The sequence below is a fragment of the Catharus ustulatus genome, chromosome 4, assembly GCF_009819885.2.
Source record: "Catharus ustulatus isolate bCatUst1 chromosome 4, bCatUst1.pri.v2, whole genome shotgun sequence".
Taxonomy (NCBI): Eukaryota; Metazoa; Chordata; class Aves; order Passeriformes; family Turdidae; genus Catharus; species Catharus ustulatus.
The window spans coordinates 68,266,876-68,287,836 of record NC_046224.1 but is presented as its reverse complement, the minus strand read 5'-3'; the positions used below and the strand labels follow the sequence as shown (position 1 = coordinate 68,287,836).

The 20,961-nt window shown below is 39.1% G+C and overlaps 1 protein-coding gene across 4 annotated transcripts in view; it reads left to right on the top strand.

Moving 5' to 3' along the window:
- BCAT1 (branched chain amino acid transaminase 1) overlaps window positions 1-20,708 on the top strand; it is a 58,567-nt gene extending 37,859 nt beyond the window's left edge. For all 4 annotated transcript variants that reach the window (XM_033057933.1, XM_033057932.1, XM_033057935.1 and 1 more), the window contains 7 exons: window positions 261-380; window positions 2,101-2,264; window positions 3,634-3,776; window positions 8,400-8,485; window positions 10,158-10,298; window positions 11,435-11,509; window positions 15,498-20,708. In XM_033057933.1, coding sequence (XP_032913824.1) covers window positions 261-380; window positions 2,101-2,264; window positions 3,634-3,776; window positions 8,400-8,485; window positions 10,158-10,298; window positions 11,435-11,509; window positions 15,498-15,539 — 771 coding nt within the window. In that variant the 3' untranslated portion in view covers window positions 15,540-20,708. The remainder of the gene's footprint in view (window positions 1-260; window positions 381-2,100; window positions 2,265-3,633; window positions 3,777-8,399; window positions 8,486-10,157; window positions 10,299-11,434; window positions 11,510-15,497) is intronic.
- Window positions 20,709-20,961: the final 253 nt, after the last annotated feature.

Genomic DNA, 20,961 nt, shown 5'->3' with positions numbered 1-20,961 from the left:
CAAGAAGGGTCAATGACTCCTTTCTACCATCTCAGGAGGATACTTTGGAGCAAAGGAGGTCATTCGGGACACTGCACAAAAAGGCACAGTAGCTAAGACCATGGGATATTAAATTCTGTGAGTAATGAATGCAAGGAAGATGTGAACCTCTGTAGCATGGCAGGAGGAAGTGTTCCCTGTAGCATGCAGATCTGTAAAGACCACAAAGTGTTCCAGCTTTATTTTTCCATTTGCTTTTTTCCCTTTCTTTTCCTTCCCAGACTTTTGACCAGAACGAGCTGTTAGAGTGCATCCGTAAGCTTGTGGAAGTGGAACAGGAATGGGTCCCATACTCCACCTCTGCCAGCCTGTATATCCGTCCTACCCTAATTGGAACTGAGGTGTGCAATATTTTTTTTCCCCTCTCTTAACTTTTGCTTATTTAGGTAAAAGGCAAAGTCCTCCACCCATAAAGGGAAATATTCAGCTGTCAGTAGGTGACAGGATTGAGTTTGGGGGCAGGTGGGTTTTAGGGTTTTTGCTTTGGAGTCCCTGGGCTGTGGCGCCACAGCATGAGTTGAACGTTGACCACACACTGCCACTCAGTGGGCACAGAAAGTAAAGGGAGTACATGATTACTTGGCAGTGGGAATGGAGCAATGCTTGTTAATTGGGGTTGTGCTGAAAGGATAGCTACATGTGACGTGGTAATATTGAAATCCTAATAATTAGGAGAGAACATGATGGAACACAAATTGCTGTGTACATTTTGTAATTTCAAGTCGTATCTGAACTTAGTGAGGAGTTTTGGGAAGATTTTACCTCGTAAATTAAGATAAGAGCCTCCCTAGCAAATAGGTATTAATGTGTCCTCTCTGAGTTTCATGTATGAGTCAGTCCTACAATATTGATAAAAGGAATTAGAAACAGAGTGTTTATTTTATTAAATCCTTCAGGGTTCTTTTTTTCAGCAGAACCAAGAGAGAAAGGTATAATGGTAGAGCATAGGAAAAGGAAGCTAAAGTATGTAGGTTCCAAACCAGGTAAGATAAACTTCTGCTGTATCCATATCTGTAAGTAGCTACCATATGTGAGCATTTTACATTTCACTTAGGTTCTAGGACTCCATTAATTTAATACTTTTAAACAGATTTGCTGCGGATTTTCAGATTAAAGCGTATCCAGTCAGTGACTGTAAGGTACTGATAACAAAATTGGGATGTTTAACCCTGTTTTTGTTTTTGGAAGTTCTTTTGCTCTGAGCTTTGTTTCAGGATAGCAACACTTGTGACCTTTCCACTATCATGTGCTGTTTCCAGGTTGCATGTCATACTAGGCTTTTATGAATCACCCCAGCTAGAAACCCAGGCAGCACAATCTTTTGAATGATCATGTCAGCAAAACTATCAAGATCTCAGTTAATCCTGTTAGAAGTCTTTCTGAAGCAGTAAGGTAGACAAAAATTAAAGGAACCCTTTCAGCACCTGGAGAGCTTTGGCTTACACCACACTTCCCACCCTCTACCTTCAAGTATTGATGGTGATAACTTGGAGCGTGAGAAGCCATCTCTCAGAGAGGAGGGGGAGAAAAAACTGTTGCATTTTGGCTATTTCCTCTGCTGTTGTGTGAACTATTTTTAGCAGGCATACAGGCATTCAGAGAGCCAGCATGCAACTCTAGCAATGCCAGTTCTAAGTGGCACTGGACAGTTGTTCTCAATAATGCAGCTGACAGTGGTTTCTCCACTGCTGTTACTGCTAGGAGGGGTCTTGCCAGTCCTTCCCACAGAAGGTTTTGTGCATTTCTGTATGGTTAATACATATAATTATATAGCACTTTGTTTGATCTTTGAATTCTCAAAAACTTGAAATTATTTGAGCGTACTAGAATAACATATAGGTCAATGGAATGGTTGTAAGTGAATGGTGACAGTATATAAAATCTGGGTTGTTGTGTTGCTTGGATAGGGGGAAACTTATATAAATATTTTTTATTCATTGCAGCACTTTGCACTGTCCTGGTAAAAGCACTCTTACTCTGCAGTTCCACTGAAAGTAGTGTTTCAAAAGCTAATGGTGTTTGAATGATAACTTTTGATTTGTTTATATTCTCTATTTTCAGCCTTCCCTTGGAGTGAAGAAGCCGACTAAAGCCCTGCTGTATGTCATACTGAGCCCTGTGGGTGCTTACTTTGCAAGTGGAAGCTTCAATCCAATATCCTTATGGGCAGATCCAAAATATGTAAGAGCATGGAAAGGGGGAACAGGAGACTGCAAACTGGGAGGGTAAGAAAACATTATCCTGCATTTTCTACACAGCTCACAAAGCAGATTTGGTTTTTAGTGAATTATCTAATCCTGCAGAAATAGAGGCATTAAATGCAGTCGTTAAACAAACAATGTATACAATGAAGTGTACAAAATTGTACTTTGCAAATATTATTTATGCAACTCAGTTGCATATTTTTGTTTGAAAATTACAGCAAATTGATTTTTTTGCAGCATCTCAAGTTGAGGAACTGCACCTGGAAGAGTGCATGTAAATACTTTAGCTCTTGCCCTTGCAGCAGTTGACACTGAAGTTACAACTTTGTGCTGCATCATCAGCTTCGCTGCCTGCTGCCAACAGAGCAGGGAATAGCTCAGGCTGCTGATCTCCTTCCTTAGATTGTCCTACCTGGGAGGTTCTTTTCTTGGCAGGAAGTCAGTAGCTGTCAAGTGCTGCTCAGGTGGGCTGGTAGAATAATCAGAGGGCAGGAAAATAACTTTCCTTCATTCAAGCTGATGTTCTGAACCTTTGCTTGCTTCTAGAAATATATTGTTTCTTGTGCATCCTTCATACATCAGCTGTGAAAAAGAGTAGTCTGGAGTTGTTACTGACTTGATTTGTGCCCAGAGGTGAGAACTTGACTTCAGTGTGGTCAGCATTTTGGAGCTTCTGACTTTGCATCTTGAAGGTTGTTGAACATCAGAAGCAAGAAGCTGCCTCAAAGCAGCAGGCATTATTCAGTCAGGTTCACTCTAAAGGCAGTATTTCAGAAAAACATTCACTCCTAAAGGATATGGAATTCATGAAGAAACAATTGCATTTCCTGAAGATGCTAGTTCTGTGGATGTCTCTTTTTAGAAAAAAAACCATCTTACCTCTGGTGATATTTATGCTCCAAGAGTTTCATCTTACATATATTACCCATCTGACACGAGGTAGATGAATTAAAAAAAACAAACAACAGCAACAACAACAACAACAAAAAAAAACCCCAGGAAAAACAACAATAAACCCCAAAAGATGGAGGTGAATTGTTGCTCTCTCTCCAAGATACCAGCTTCTAAATAAAGATAAATGCTTTTTGAATGTTTTTAGTTGCAATAATTAGAATGTCCAGAATATGGAACAAGAAATATGTTTAAGACAATTTGGATGAATATGTTTGAGTTGTTGGTGCTGTCCAGCTGTTCAAGTTTTTGGGTTGTAGGTACAAACGATCTAGTAAATACTAATGGAGTATTTCCAATGAAAATATCCCAGGGACAAGCAGTGACTGTTGCAGAGCACTTCCTCATGAGGTAGATGTGCACAAAATCTTATTTAAATTGAGATGATGCCCAACTGGGTACTCATAACTCTTTGTTGTTTTTTTTTTTTTTCCTGAAGGAATTATGGTTCTGCTATTTATGCCCAGCAGGAAGCCCTGGAGTTTGGCTGCCAGCAGGTTTTATGGCTCTATGGAGACGATCACCAAATAACTGAAGTTGGAACAATGAATCTGTTTCTCTACTGGATAAATGAAGATGGAGGTATGGTGATGTCAATAAAGCATGAAAACTTTAACAGAGTAGACAATTGGGACTGTAATTCACAAAATTATTATTAGAATGCAGATCATAATCTTGTTAATGAAGATGGTTTAACAAAGGAAATTCCTATTCTCTTCTGAAAATTATTAGGTGGCTGTTAGTTGTGAGAGAGGAGATTTTGGAGCAGCTGTGAATGCTGCCTGCTGATTACAGACTAAACTGATGGGCTAGTCCACATGCTCTGAAGGGCAGAGTTCAAAGTCACATATCAGCTTTGGTGTCATCAGGATATTTGGCCTTCAAGTAGGTGTTGGCTCAGAAGCAGTGCAGATGTGCTAAAAGGCAACTTACGGCTGTGCAGCTCTTCAGACTTTGGAGTTTTGAGTGTGAGTGGCTCCCATCATCACTTGCTGGCAAGTCAAATATTCCTGAGCCATATCCAAAAGTATTTTGTCATCCAATCCAAAACTGTTTTCTTTGAAGAATTTGAGGTTCTGTCCAGTGGTGGCAGGGAGAGAGAAACATGTCAGTCAGTGTCTGGTATCACTAATGCTCAAAAGATGCTTTCAAGATGTATCATCATTCTTGAACTTATTTTTACCTCTTTCTACCCACAGTCACCTCTGAGCAAGGTATATGCTGATTAAAAACGGTATAGTTAATGAGCAGCTAATTTTTTAGGCATCTCAAAACCACCCACTGGGTATGCAACCATTCAATGCTTGAGATGTGATAGCTGAGACAGCTGCACCTGATAACTGGTTTGGAAGACTATAGGCAAGGGAATGAAAGGATACCTCATGACTTGAATGAATCCTGGCTCTCCCAGAAAATGAAGTGTTACTGAATTTTTGCACGGCAGCAGATGCAGGGGTCAGACCGATTTCATTGTAGTGCCGTGGGTACCTTTGAAAACTGTCAGCTTTCTGACAGTGCCAAGCTGCAGAAAACAGGCAGCATTCTGTGGGGAAAGCAGTGTGTCTTGGATAATGTAGTGTACTCCCATCTCCAGTTCTGTTGCTTGGTCTTCAGCAAAATCTTTAGCACATTTGTAAGAAGAGGGGTAATACTCCCTCAGTGTGAATAAGTCTGTGAAACTTTATGAATGAAGTGATAAATATTAGACATTTTCTTGTTGTTACAGCAGCAGTCGATTTGTCACTGTAGATAGATGACCAAATTTAGGCCTTGTGGAACTTAGCTGGAAAAACATGAAAATAGATTTTGGCTCGTTCTGCCCAGGCAAAGACACTGAAGCGGGGACATAATTAGAATTCAATGTTCTCATTGTACTTAAACCAGGAATATGCTGGAATTACGCAGCTGCAGCACCGTACTGTTCCAAAGATCTGCCAATCACCATGTTACCAGTGCACTGCTAAATGGTGCTATTGTGAGGTGGCTGTGGCAAATAACTTGTAATTCTTGCCACCCGAGCAGGCTGTCTGCTGGCAAACCTGTCATTTCACAGGACACGGGCATTATCCTCATGGAACACTTTGCTGTCTCCCAGAGTGTTTAGTAGCTCTTAATTTGTGGGATCTTAGGCTGGGAATCACTCATGCTGCCAACCTGTGTTATCCCATACCTGCCTGTGGCTTAGCACGGGGATTTAGAATGTGCTTGTTCATTGTGTTCTGTCACTTCACAAAGGACATTTGCTTAGGCTGTGGTTTGGTTTTGTTATGTAAATGCTGCAGCTGAGAGGGATCAAAAAAGGTGAAGCTGAAATTGCAGATCATCATCAAAAGAAAATGCCCTTCTTTGTGGGTTCTGAAGTCACTGCCTAGAGCTGACTTGCTGTCCTTGGTTTATAACCAGAGGCCCAATAAAGCCTGGACTGGAGGATAGCCATGCTTTCAATGGGAGTAGGCTTTCCTTGCACCCTTTGCTGTGTATTTTCAGTTACAGCATTGTGCCTAAAGGTGACATGTCACCTTGGTCTGGATGGCAGGAGTAGCCTGAAAAAATACTTTGTTTGCAGCACCAAGGAGGGAGTAGGAGAAAAAAACTGCTCAATTTTTGGTAAAATAGTGTGACATTCTTATATTCCCACTGCTGCTCTGAGGCTTATAATATGGCCAAAACTGGATCCTTGCTATTGCATAAATGCTTCATTCATCAAATCCTATTTATAGTTTATGTTCACTAAGCGAAAAATTTAGTCACCCTACAATCCCTTCCACATGCCTCTTCAGAGCATGTAACTATTCCAAGAAGCTCTTGACATTGAGTCTCACTTCCTGTCACAATGTCTGTTCTTCTACCTAGAATACAGGTTCGGCTTTATGGAAAACCTTAATTTAAACATATGTCCAACCTGAAAATTGCTAACTATGTGCAGTTTTGAAAAATTCTGTTTCTTCAAAATGATTTGCAACCATTTGGGCTCTACTTCTGTCTTTAACATTAAAGGCATTGTGAATAGTATTCGTGCATTATTTAATGTTGTAAATTATTCACCAAAATCGGGTAGGTCATTCAAACGAAATCATTAGATTTTCCTGTATCTCATGTCCATGCTTTACTTTGGATTCAATATTCTTGTTTGTATTGATCCTATCGTGTATTTTCATAATGACATGAATCACTATGCAACATCTCTAATTTAATATTTTTGTGCTGCAATTTAAATGGTCATTAATAGCACCCACTTCAAAATTTCATAAATTAAAAGGTAAATCTGCTAAAAGATTCTCTGGATCAATCAGGTAAAATTTAAGACAAGTTTGCTAAGTATTATATAGTTGGAAAATTAGTTGTGCTGCAGAAATGTCTTGTACAATTACAGTACTGACAAAATCAGGATTGATGCTTCTGTTCTAGTCAAGAGCCCCAGCAGCAGAGTGGAGGGGAGAGTGGCAAATGAATGAGGTGGCAGACAAAGCAAAGAATGAAAAAGTAATTGAGGAAAGCAAATTAACAGGCAGATGTAAAGGTAGTGATTCCATGAGGGAAGAGTTGAAGAAAAGCCAGAGGGAAGTAAGGAGAAAGACCCAGAACAAACTGGTAGAATAAGTTAGCTGTTAATAGTAGTAAAACAGGGTTTTCTGAGTTCTCACTTTGGTCAAAAACATACTTAGGTGAATTGAGTGTAATTTTGCCTGGTCTGTGTTCGTAAGTACAGGTATTTAAAAGCTGAAGTTGGAAGACCTCATTTTAAAAACCCCTTTAAAAACTCTAATGGAATTCTGTTGCTAGAGTAAGTCTGTACCAGGTTTAACAGGGCACTGGGCAGACAGTACTGCTCATATAACAATAACAGGAGTCAACCGAAGAGAAACTCTAACATTTCCCTTCAAATGCTTTTCTCCTGCTTTTTGCAACTATACATTTTAAGCCCATGAAAATAATTCAGAAGGCAAACGGAGTCTGGGAGCTCACAGTCTGTTTTTTGGGAGACGGACAAACTGATGTCGTACGGAGGTTGGTTTGGCATCAGTTCTCAGAGAGGATGAGCTTTTGGCATGCTGTGTTGGATAGAGTTATCATCTCTGCCGGATACCAGGGGAGCACATATTCCCTGGGTGGCCCCAGGCTGGTAGGCATACTTGAGAAAATTCTACAGAGCAGCCTGTCTGGAACATTTCGAGAGTTTCACGTCCAGTCTGCTCAGTGCTGTTTGGTGGCTGGCTTGGCCTGGCACCTGTTCAAACTAGCTCAAATCAATTAATATGTTATTGAGCTTAAATAGGTCATGGGCAAGATCTGTGGCGACATCATCAGACAGAGAAGTGTAATCACAGTCTTTGGTGTCAAAGTCCACAGTATTTGAAGTTTTCAGTTAAAAAAAGGAGTACAGTAATTTCACGCATATAAGGCGCACCTTTTTGACTGAAATTTTCATCCGAACCCAGAAGTGTGCCTTATACACCGGTGCACCTTATACCCGTGAAATTACTGTATATTAGATTGTGACTGGGTCACAAATGCAGAATATCAGGTTTTCAGTGTTTAGAACCTGGTGAGGCCTGTGGCTCCTGGTAAGTTTTAAAGTCTTCTCCTTGTGATAGTTATGCCAGAATTAGGACCAGACATGGATCACAAGTAGGAATGATGCTCAACAGACTCCAAAAAGGGAATGGTGTTATTCCTGACTGTATGAGAAAGAAGAGATGGCTGATGCACTTAGAAGTCAGGGTTAGGTTGGGAAATGACTCTGTAGGCTAGTCAAACAAGAGTAGAACATACAGACTGTTCTAGAGCAGTGTTTCTATACATTTTGGTATGGCAGTTTACACCTATTACTGATGTGTGTACAGATCCTCATAAAAGGAACATGGAAGCACTGGTAGGAGAGTCCAAATGAATAAATCGAGAGAAGTGCCACCTATAAGGCATTAGGCATGTATATATTAATGTATTAAATATGATTCTTCCCCACCCACTGAAGTGTACGCAAAAGGTTCCAAACACTCAACAACAACTGAGTATCTGATTGTGTTCTTGGAGAACTCTGATAAATATTGCATCTTATGGGGTAGGGATTATTTTTTTGATGCCACAGAAACATGGAATATCCTGAGCTGTAAGGGACCCACATGTTTGATGTACTATCAGTAAACTTTTGTTTGTTTGTTTCTTAGTTTGTTTTCCAACCAATGCTTCTCTTTTGTTTGGCAGAAAATGAACTGGCAACGCCACCTTTAGATGGCATCATCCTTCCTGGAGTGACAAGGCAAAGCATTTTGGATCTGGCACTCAACTGGGTGAGTGTTCTGGCAGTAATGGTTTCAATGATCATGTTGTAACTTCAGCAGAAGTAAACATTTCTAGTGCTCAGTATCTTAAATTTCAACTGATTTGTTTAAATCAAATGATCATAAGCCAGTCTGGCTTCCTAGAATCTTACAAAGGCCTGGGTTGGAAGGGACCTTAAAGACCATCTCATTCCAACCCTCCTGCCATGGGCAGGCCACCTTCCGCTGTGCTGGGCTGCTCAGAGTGTCATCCAACCTGGCCTTGGAAAGGACCTTTAAAAGCTGTCTATTCCAGCCTCCCTCCAATGAGTAGGGGCATCTTCAACTAGATCAAATTGCTCAGAGTTGTGTCCAACCTGTCAGAAACTCTGTTTTCCAGATCCCTTTGGATGGCACATCTGTTCAGCGTGTCAGCCCCACCCCACAGCTTGGTGTTGCTGACAAAACTTGCCGAGTGTTCACTCAGTCCCTTTAACCTAACGGGAACTTAGAGCATGCTAATTCAGGGATTCTCAGGAGCATCATCAGAATACCCACACCTGTCACACAGAACAATACAAAGCTTTTTAAAGTAGTCTGTGTAGTATTTAACATGGAAATTCTCATTAAATCCACTGGTACCAGCAACTTAGAGCAAGGAAACAAAGAATTACCATGCATGACCACAGCTGTACTTCAGTCATCAGCTCATCATTTCTGCATTTAGTTCTCATGCTTCCAACCTTGTTTCTACTAACTAGCATGCAGCCTACACAGCCACAATCTTGAAGTCATCTGTCTGTTTCCCATTCCTGTTCTGTAGTGTAGCAATCTAAGGACTTATTTGGGCACTTGGGACTGGATGACATCTTGAAATGCAGCAAACTCTGCCTTACTGTATTCAAAGGTTTTATTGCAGCCTGCGTAAGGATGCTACAGAGTCAAAGGCTCATCAAGCCCAGTATCCTGTCTCCTGGATTTGGCTAGGATTGTGCTTAGAGTGGAATAACAGGAATATCATGTACATGAAATAAAAATTTCAAAGTCTGATGATAATTTTTTTCTTGAAACACATTCCTTCAATTAATTCCTATGCATTCTTCAACTCTTGCAGAAGGTAAAACACTTTCAGTATTAAGACTGTCCAGTGCAAATAGCTTTACTCATACCTGCATTACAGTTAATTTTTGTATGTGACAGCAGGCTACAGTGGAAAATTTCACTAGGAATTAGAAAAACACATCACATAAATTGGCCTAGCAGGTGAAATTAATCAATAGAATGTACCTTGCTTAGGAATTGTCTGAGAGTGGGATGCAAAGGCTCTCTTGACATAACACATTAAATTTTGGACAAACTCTAATAAGCTAGAGACCATGAGTAGAGAGATCCAGTGTTCCACAACAATCCTTCTTTGTTATTCCCTAATGTGATACTGATATTCTGCACCAAAACAGAGGGAAATGCCACTTAATCATCAGCATTGTATCTGGCAAACCACTGGCATCTTTGCAGGGCATTCTTTTGATGAAAATCTACCTTGTGTGATACTGAGATGTTTGAAACGATTACAAGTTCAGAGTCAAAACCCGACTTACTGTCACTCAGCTGAAAGTTCTATTGAAAATGTTTCAGTGTAGGAAAAAAAATTCTAAAGTTTTAAAACTGTTTATAATTTTTATGGTTGCTTCTTCTTGTGCAGGGAGAATTCAAAGTGTCTGAGCGATACATCACCATGAGTGACTTGACATCTGCCTTGGAAGAGAACAGAGTAAAGGAGATGTTTGGTGCTGGAACAGCTTGCATTGTATGTCCCATCTCTAAAATTTTATATAAGGGCAAGGTAAGGAAATGTCTTTTTTTTTTTTTTTTCCCCCCTTTCCTTCTTTCTTCTGAATTTTATCACAGTGAATTGCAACTGAAGCCAAAACCAATTGACATAGAAAAGGTGCACTGCCTGGAAAGATGAACAGTGTCAGTATGTTGTTTCCCAAGTGAGTTACTGGTTGTTAGGAGGGAACTTTCCCTCTTGTCTTCTGAGGTTTTCCCTAATAGCTGAAAATATAAAATCTCAAGTTCTGGTAAGTGAAAGAAAAAAATAGTTCCCAGCCTGTTTGCAAATGTAGAAAAATACATTCTCTTTGCATTCTTTTATTCAGTATTTTTTGCTGAGGTAGCTGGAAAAAGTGAGGAGAGAAAAAGACTTTCACAGAGAACCAAGTTTCTGAGCCATTGCTGTCCTTCCTCCTCAAGTTCCTGTCTTCTTCACCCCTCATTGCAGGGATCCCAGCTCTGATGGAAAGGCTGTTTCAAGACAGTGCACAGCTGCTTTCACCTACTATTCACTGTATGGGAGATTTCTCCTGCACAGGTGGAATTCCCCAGGCATTCAGATTGTTTAGCTGACTTTATGCTATTTAGTCAGCATAACTGTCTTTTTAGTTCAGAGGACTAAGGGTAGTGCAGCTGCATAAAGGGTTGTGCTCTGTCCACTAAATATGATAAGTACAATAAATGTCTGTTAGGTGATATTTCCTGAATTAATAAAATAGAATAAATGTATTGGCATTACCTGATGCTAAGATAATACGAGACATTGAGGTGCTGAGTGATAAGTACTGTAAATGTAAGTGTTGTATTTCTACAGAATATACTTTGAAATTAAATACTGTATATAATGTTAGTACTCTTGCCTGCAGAATATTACCTCCATGTTGGACAAATCTCTTGGAAGGCTTAGATTAGCCTTTATTGAATAACAGCATTTTCAGTGGCTTAGCAATGCTCTCCAGTTAAAAAAAAACAACCAAAAACCCAACAAAACCCCCAAAACTAACCAGCTTTTCCTATTCACAAGGAGAGCCAGCCAGCATGATAAATACTTATTAAAAATTTTGGCAACAATAAGGTATTCATATATATGTCAAACTATTATTCTCTTTTTCTTTCCCCTGGTCCCTCTCCTTTATTCTATGCCAGCACTTGCACATTCCAACTATGGAGAATGGGCCTGAGTTAACAACCCGTTTCCTGAATAAGCTAAGTGATATCCAGGTAAGGTGTTTCCTCTTCTATAACCAGATAAAATAGTAAAAGGTGAATATTTGAAAGGAGTAGAAAATGATGATTTTGGTAGTGATGCTACAGATGGCATTATATCATAATGTAGACCCTTTTGTCTAGTGTGATTATTCTGCCAATTTTCTTTCCTTCAGAATGTATGAGAGATTTGAAGTATAATATAATTTTCCCTACTCATCTTGGAAGCTGGGTAAGAGTTGCAAGATATTACTGTTATCAGTGAAATCTAATACTGTTGATAGAGGTTGCTTTTTAAGGGAAAGGGACAGGATTATGAAGCATCTTAACCACAATCACAAATGAGTATAGGTTAATCAATAAGGAGATGAGTGAGGTAATTAAACACCTCACTGGGCACAGCCAGCTGATTAACATTTCTGTCTCGTTGTCTTTCCAATCACATGGTCACTTCTCATTCTTAAAAGAGTTCCCCTCCTCTGTCATTTGCTAAATATCAAAGTCTGTTTGGAATCTGTGCTTTATCTCTCTGTCTGGGCATAGGAACTAATACTATTTCAGGTAAAGTCAATGAGCACCAGCTGATGGCCCTTCTTATTTAAGTTGCCTGGGTTTTTTTCCTTATTTAGTGTAGTTTATGGTGTGGAGGATTGGGGGATAGAAGAAGGTCTCAGCAAGTTATAAAGCCCCTTTGAAGATCTGATAGCCATTGCTTGGCAGTATTGCCACGATTTCTTCAAATTGAGTCTGATCGTTTCTGTTCTACATTTTTGGCTCAAAGTGTTCTTAGATTTGCCACTAGAATTTTCATAATCCTGCCAGCAATCCTGTGAGCAGTGTCTTTCTTCCTTGAGGTAGTGAGCAGCATAAGACAAATGTATCCAGCCTTTTCCCTGGGGCATCCTTCCATGCCCTCCCTGATCACAGAATGTCAGAATGGATCAAGCTGGAAGGGCCCACGGTGATCATCTGGTCCCACTTCTCAGCTCCAGCAGGGTCATCCCAGAGCACATGGCACAGGATTATGTCCAGAGTTTTGGAATATCTCCAGTGAGGGAAGATTCCACACCCTCTCTGGAAAATCTGTGCCAGTGCTCGGTCACTGCACAATAAAGAAATTCGTCCTCATGTTCAGATGGAACTTCCTGGGCATCAGTTCCTGCCCTTTGCCTCTTGCTGTATCTTCCTGGTTTTCCACTACCAACTAAAGCTCAGGAGGAGGCTGAAAAAGTGTGGATTGTTACTAAACATTATCTTTCTTGGACCTTTTCACTTTACTTGCCTGTTTATGTGGACCTTTTTACCTTTCAACTGTGTAGGTAGTCTGTGTTCATTAGTTACATGCCAGGAGTAAGTTTGTTACTCCTGAAAGATGCCAGACTATTATGTATATTCTTAATTCTGGGTTCTCTTCCTTCTTTAAAAAAAATCAGGAGGGTTAGAACACATAATCATTGAAAACATAATTTTAAAGAGATTGGTGATTGCTTCCTCATTAAGAGTCCATCAGTGGGTTGCTGGTTGTGTTTCTGCACCTTTATATCTGTGGAGAGATGGGCTCATATCCAGAAGGATGTTACACAGAAAGTAATGCTGTGACAAAAAATGGGCTATATAATAATCTTACAGTGTCAGAGGAGAATCTTTGACTAAGATCTTCTATATTCTCTACCAGGAGAAAAAAATAACAGAACTCTTTGCATTATCATTGGACTATTATCACATCATTTGGACAATCTGAGGCTGTAATTCCAAAGGATCTTTCGGTTTTGAAGAATAAAATGCAATAGAAATAGCAGTCAAACACAGCTTTGGTCTCTATGCTGTTCTGTTGCCTGAACTGGGGCAGTGTATCCATTTCATGTTGAACTTCGGGAATTTGTAAAAAAGTAGAAATTCTCAGCACCACCATGTCCTGCATGTGAACCTGTGAGCACAAGGTGCAGGTTCCATATCCACTGTCATTATACCAGTTCTCTTGTGTACAGTACATGCTTCTTTATTGTTTTCATATTCTCTTCATTGTTGTGTTTCCAAGTCTGTTTTCATGCTGCCTATTCTTTTGCAAGTCTGCTGTGTTCATTGGGATGTCGTTAGATGTGAACAGCTGTTCAGTGGAACCAGAGCTGGAGTGACTAATTAGAAACTCATGGGCAGAACTGATTCAATTTCTCATGCCAGTTGAGAGAGACAGTGGTGGCACTGCAATACGCCTTTCCCTTCCTGTCACTGAGCAGATACCATAATACCAAAAGCTGATAAAGACTTCAAATTAAAGAACATATATGATATAAATCATTGGTGTGCTTATGGATGAATTAGTAATAGTACACTCTTCCATAACTGCTTCAGTTAAAAGATTTAGGGATGAGGTTCTTTTCTCTGGGAATACACTCACTGAAACACTACTCATGTTTCTGTGGGTTTGCATCTGTACTTTGAGAATAAACAAGCTTTTCCTATGCCCTTTAAGACATAGATTAAGCAGCAACTTGGAAGGGATGGATTGAAAATAAGATATATTGTTTATGCTACATGTTATTAAATACATTTAAACACTGCAGGCAAGACAGCAGAGAAAAGACATTTAATCAAACACCCTTTCTTCCTGTGGGCAGTGGAAAGCAATCAGGAAAGGACCGTGTATGTGTAAATTTTTACAAAGAATGACCTTGAGGTGGTGGAGAGTGAAAGAGGGATTGGATTGACTAGCCTGAGATTACAAAGGCAGAATTAAAAATGGAGGCTAAATCTGCTTTTATTTGCAGAAAGAAGTAATATTCATTGTGGTATTGCATCTTCATTCCCCTTTCAATTCTGGGAGCAGGCACAAACTCTAGTCAAATGGCAACTCAGACTGGTTCTTGCAACAATTTCTGTATCAGAGCATTAGATGATACTACTGCCTAAACAGAGCAAAATTTACAAATAACTGCAACTGCAGAACAGGAGCAGCAGAATTAATAATGAAAAGAAAAAGTAGATGTGATAGTTGTGAAGGTCAGTTAGAGGCTTTGCCTGCTGGAGTAAAAAGAAAAACACAAACCCACTAAACACCCTGCCTTTGTGGATCTAGAAGTGTGTTTCTCCTGGCTCATCCTGATTTGGAGCTGTTGTCTTTTCCCTGCTTTAGTGACCTGTTACCTCTTTTCCTGCTGATGCAGAACCTGTATTGGAGGAACTTCCTTTTTTTCACTTTGGAGAAATTAAGTGATTTTTTTAGCCTACATATAGCCTCTAAATTCAGTCTTCATTTTTTGGTTGAAAGTTCCCTGAATATAACACTGTAAGGGAGAGGACTCCCAACTCCCATCTGCTGCTGTCTCTCCACCTCTGAATTATTTATCTACTTGAGCCCTGTGTATGTTTTGGGATCTCTCTGGAGCATTGTTTATAGGTCTGGTGACAGAGCTTTAGAATGTGGAACCAGTCTAGCAGTCAGAAGTGCTGCCTTGGAGCTGTATCCTCCCCATAGGTTGCCTTCATTTCTGCTTGGTGGTCCCATTCATTTCTGTACGGAAAGACAACTTGTTTTATTTTGGATTACAGTTCTCCCTAATTGTACTCTGTGGTATTTGTGATGGTTTTATTTTGAATTCAATCAGAATGTTGTAATAAAAAGCCACCTTGACAATAAAAAGAAATAAAATGAAATGTGTTTGTTTATTGGAGCCTGAGCAGGGGCATACTTATGAGTGAATTAGTGAGGAGGCCTCAGGGAGTAACTGCATTAAACTAATGGAAGTGAAACAGGATTGTTCTATGTTATCTGTAACGAGTATCAGCATTGCCCCTTCCTAAACCAGCTATTGTAATATGGATACAGCAAGCTATCTTTAGTCTGTGCCCAAATCAAAGACAAGTAAAGGTATAAGAAATAAAGTAAACTACTATCAGAGCAGTGGATATAGACATTTCTGAGGATAGTCCTAAGAAATTATCATAAATGTGCACTGATTCTTCTAACTTTTATTCTTAAACTTCATTTTTTGCTTTGTTTCAGTATGGAAGAGAAGACAGTGATTGGACAGTGCTGGTGTCATGAAGGTGGCAGAGTTCAGACCCTCCAGACAGACCTGACATCTGAATAATGACAACTTCTGTAGATGCCAGTGCGTAGCATAGTTTCAGTATCAACTTGCTCCCCAGGATGATTCTCTCCACAATCCAGCAAACGTGAATGCAATAATTTTGATTTCTACTGTAATCCTGTTAGTAGAAGCCTGTCTTCTTGGTAGAGGTGCTAAATGTTAGCAATAGAACTTTCCTAATGTATTTCTTAGTGCCTCCTTATATAGTCTGAAAACTTGTAAAATGCTCTTCAACTGTTCTTGGGTTTGGTTTGTTTACTGCCACCATCAGCGGAACGTGTGTCAAGTGAGGATGCTGCCTGCGAGCTGCCCCCAGGGTTCTGTTGACATTATTTTGCCTTTTGCTCTGTGCTTGGGAAACAAATAGGTTTAGCCATACACTCCATCCTTTCATACTCTGCTTGCATTGGAGATTCCTGAGTTTGTGTAACCTGGTAGATGCCCTCATACTCTAGCCAGTAACTTTGGCCTTTAGCCCAAAATTCTCTGAGTCAGTCTAGCCTGCAAGATGGTCCCTGTTGGCCTATTGCCTTTCCCTCCATGGGGCATTTCCATGGCTGCTTGGGCAGTGCACACCTCTCTAATAGTTGAATACATCCTTCTGGACATGATTTAAAAGGCTGTGTCAGGCCCTGCTGAGATAAAAATTCCCCTTCGGCCTAGCAGAGCTGGGCTCTGCAGGCACAGTGTTGCCTTCTGGGTGAGTTTCTAGAAAATGAGATTAGACAACTTTGGCTGTGAAAGTTGAACCATTCTTCACAGCAACCAAACCTTTAGATTGAGGAATTTCTTTCATCATCCACTCACATAGTTTAGGTCAGAAAAATGTTTTTCTCATCTCTTTCACATACATGCTGTATCCAGCCTCCATTGACAATGTGCTGTAGAAGGAGCAAGCAGTGTTGTCAAGAGAAAATGTCTAGGAGGAAAGAGATTTCATTCAAACCCTGATTTCATTCTGGTTAAGCAGATAATTCATGCAATGCTACTTTCTCACATGTAGTCTTGATGCTTTGGAAGCAACACAGAGCATGCAGCCCGTAGTTGGGGAAGTAACTTCTGCAAATGTTCACTAAAGATCGTTCTTGTAATACTTATTAGCTTTCTCCTTCTGCACACAGCTTTGTTGAACAGCTTTAAGATACCTCTTGCCAAAAAAGATAACAGTATTCTGTATCAATGTTCCAAAGTGCTACTTCATTATAAAACTGGTGGAACTTCATTGACACTTTATTAGAGTTCTATAAGAAGTAAAAGTGAAACATTTCTTGTTCTAGTTTGCAGTAGAGATGCACCAGTGTTAAGGGAAGCATTTAGCACTCTAATTTTTATCTCTCCCATGCTTATTAAGTCCTTTGTGGTTACTGATATTTGTTAACATAGTTTTAAAAGACAAAATATAATTTCTAATGGACCATCCATGCCTTATGCAGCTGTTAAAGAGCAGCCTTATGGCTTCCTGTTCATTTTTGGTCATATTTTGAAGACTCCTCCTTAGCCATCGCTTTCTTCCGCTCCCTCAGCTCATGATTTTTCCTATCTTTGACTGCAGTCCAATCTGATCTTTTAATGACGAACAGTTGAAGGCTCTCTCTGACAATGTAACTATTGTTAAAAATTGATGGATAATTTTTTCTTTAGTCTACGACTGCAAGCACAACTTACAGTAGTCATAGTGCTGTGACCATTTGAATCCATGTCATGTGCTGGTCTTTGTTCAGTATCTTACTATGTGTTACAAGCTGCTGGTAGTCTTTCCTTTTATTTAATTAGATGTCTGGAAAAATTTACATGGGGAATATGTCAAGATGCAACATGGGGTAGAGAGTTTTATCCAACAAATTAAAGAGTGCCTTTAACCAGAGTGTGGCGTGGAGCTCTCTAAAAGATTATGTAGTGAACAACCATTTGTGGTTTACTGGTACTAAGCTATCTAAGCTTTCCCTAAGGTTCATCTTTGGTTTAGCAGCAAATGGGAAAGTGAAAATACCTAACTTCAGATGCATGGCAAAGTGGTTGTGCAATAGCTTAACATCTCAGCTTTGACAGAGTTGATATATGGTACTATATATATCAAAAATCTCCATGAAGGCCTCAGTATACAGCAGCAATCTATTAACTAGGGAGAATGAAGAAGGACCACTTAGAATAATTATTTTACTGAAATGAAAACCTGAAAGTTGTGTAAAACTTTTTCTTAAATTGATTGCAAGTCATTTAACATGAAGAAGCCTGGTGGTTTCATTTGTTGTGTTTTGCGTGGTTTCCTGCACTGACCAGAAAGACGACATCTCTTTTTTCTGCTGATGGAGACTTCAAAATGAGGAGAATTGATAGTGGAATGACCCACAGAATTGAGTGGTCTTTTCTTGCAGGGAAAAATGAAAATGTGGAGTGTATATATGTTAACTCTTGTCTTTAACATTTTGGTTAATTGCCTTACTCTATCTATGTCAAATCAAAGCTCTGCTTGTTTCCAAGTGTAATCCAGGGGAATAGGTTTCTGATTTTAAACTTTGAAACCTAAATAGGAGAGCTGACAAGTCAGTATAGTACAGGAAATTCTTCTGATGTTGCATGCTGTCCTACTCTGAATTCTGGTGGTGCGTTTTATCTCATTAGCCAAAGGAAAGAAATAACATGTGTAAATAACAATCAGTATTTGATATTGCATTCTTCTTGTTTTCACTTGTAAAGTTTAGGAGGGAACTGTGGTATTCCCTGAGCTAGTAACAGATTGTAAAAGAACATCTGCACATCTTTTCTCCATGTGCCCTATTTGTTTAATTGCAACAGATTAACATAGAGTATGATACATCATAACTAGGCAATTATCCATTTTTCATGACTTAGTTATGGTTCTGGTAATTGATAATTTAAGACACAAGATAGTCTAACATTAGGAAAATTTGAAACTGATCAACAAATTAATATTGTTGTGTGATATTTGCATAATTGACTGCAATTATTTAATTTTTAATTGGGTTGATCAGATGAGATTCGGCCTTTCACATGCTTATGTTTTACAAACACTGGTACTTCAAAATCACAATAATGAAATCTAATTTTCATGTGTTCTTTCTTCTCCTCTTCATTATTTCGATTATTATTTTCAGTATTGAGCATGTCCTTAATTTTCAGTTTGGTTAGCATGTTTCATGACTAGGAAAAAAGTCCTTCAAATAACAAAATTTTCATGATACTGGCATTTCGTACAAGCTGTTCTGGTGCCAAGAATTATGGCTTCAGCAACTGGCATTACTTAACCAGATTGCTAACTGCAGTGAGGGCAAATTCACTGAGAATTGACAGGGACAGATGCAGGTGAGAATGATAATAAAGGTTCTTAGAGTAGATAATCTGTTCAGTCCATAGCAGTGCAAAGCAAACATCATTTTTTCTGGTGTGTAGAAGGGAAAACTGATAAGACAAAAGCAAGGTTGTGAGATCTGTCTGCCCAGCCATTGTTTACACCTGTTATCAGCCACTCCTCCTCTTTGTACATAACCTCTTGTTGGGGTTTGTCTAATTCAAACTATGATAGATATCATAGATCCTTTTCTGTATATTTATTTTTGTTATTTATCCTCAGGCATGAATAATGGTAATTTGGAAAACTTGAAAGTAATTTAGAGTGCAAGTTATTTGAAATGTCTGTCTTCCAAGAGGTAGACAGTAAAACAGCTGGGACTGATCTCAGAGCTACTTATTTAGAGGAAGAACTCTCTTGAATTCAATGGCCTCTCCAAAACAATCTGCATAATCCCAGCAGATTTCTGAGTTTGAATTGTCTTGCTATGGAATAGAATACAGAGATATACAAAGTTGGTGGCACAGCCTGACAGACTGTGGTACATTGTCTTTCTCTGCATGGGATCCATGCTACTGAGGGTAAATTTTAATTGTTCTAGTGGCAGGCTGATATCCTGAAAGGTGGCAGCTGTAAATGATGGCTGAGCATGCCCTGTAGTTCTATAGTTGTTGCCTTCTTCCTTGCTGTCTTTCTCTCTCTTTCACAGACTTGCACCCCTTTTCCCCCATTCTTCAATTCTTGTCTCATATCTAAAAGCATATTTAAGCAAAGTTGTATTCTTTGTGCTTTTACAGTTGTGACAATTAAAAAAAAAAAAAAAGGTTGTTTTTTCATATTCCAAGGTGTTGAGGAATCAAAGTTGTGCTTTACCACCAGAACATGTAATCCCTGTACAGTCTATCACTGACTTTGTGGGACAAGTGATCTAAACTCTGAGTGAATAGTAGTAGTACTACCACTTATACCACTTTTAACTCTAATCCAAACTTTTACTTAAAAACTTATTTCATTACAGATCAAATTAAGCTTTCCAGAAAATGCTTTTTAAGCAACAAGAAATATTCCATGCAAAGTCCAGTGTTTCAAGGATTACATTAGAATAGACTAACTTGGTTATGCCGAGAAAAATGTTATTTAAATGAGAAATGCATTCAGGGTTTGCTGCATGAACCCATAAATATGTAACAAGTGTAGATCAGAATACAAAAATTAGCATACAGTATGATCTTGACAAGAGAAATTTGTCTCAAACTGGACTATGCTATTAAAAAAGTGATGCTTGAAGGAATCATGACACCTCTCAATGTAAAGTCATTAGCATGGGACTATCTTAGAGGTACATTTGGTCATGTAGCACTGATCTTTACCAAAAATTTGCTGAACTACAATGCTTACCAATTTGGAAGTGTGAAAGACCTGTGTTTTACTGTGTTTTGTATCTATCTGCAAAATTTGGAAAAATAATTCATAGGTCCTAAATAATTGAAGCTCAAAAACTTCTTATGAAGTTATTTGTATCTTTTTTTCCATAAGAGCAAAAGAGAATACTGGCATTGCATTGGTGAAAAATACTGTTGTAGCACTCCTCCTGTCCATGCCTTGCTTCGAACACGATTCTTATTAGTAAGAATTCCAGGATATTTTCTCTGAGTGCCATCTATAGTACACTTGGCAAATATATCCCCAGCTCCATAAACAAAACTAACTTGGCCATTACCTTGAGCTAGAACAGTCAGGTACATTAGGACTTAGCAGATGAGGAGCAATGCCAAACTACAACAGTAAATAGATCTGAAGTAAGATTAGTCAATAGATTTGGAATTGAGCTTTGGAATTGGTAGCTCACATAAACAGAAGTCTCATTAATCACACTAGCAATGTTAACTACACCTAAATATACTAAAACATAATGGTAATTATGTTCACCAGTAGTAACAGCATGGTTCTCTCTGAACATGAATTTATACTCTATGCTTATCCCAAAACTTAATTTATTGTGTCTGATTTTTACCACAATCCTCCATTTTCATGCCATGCTTAAAAAAAAAAAAAAAAAGTCTCTT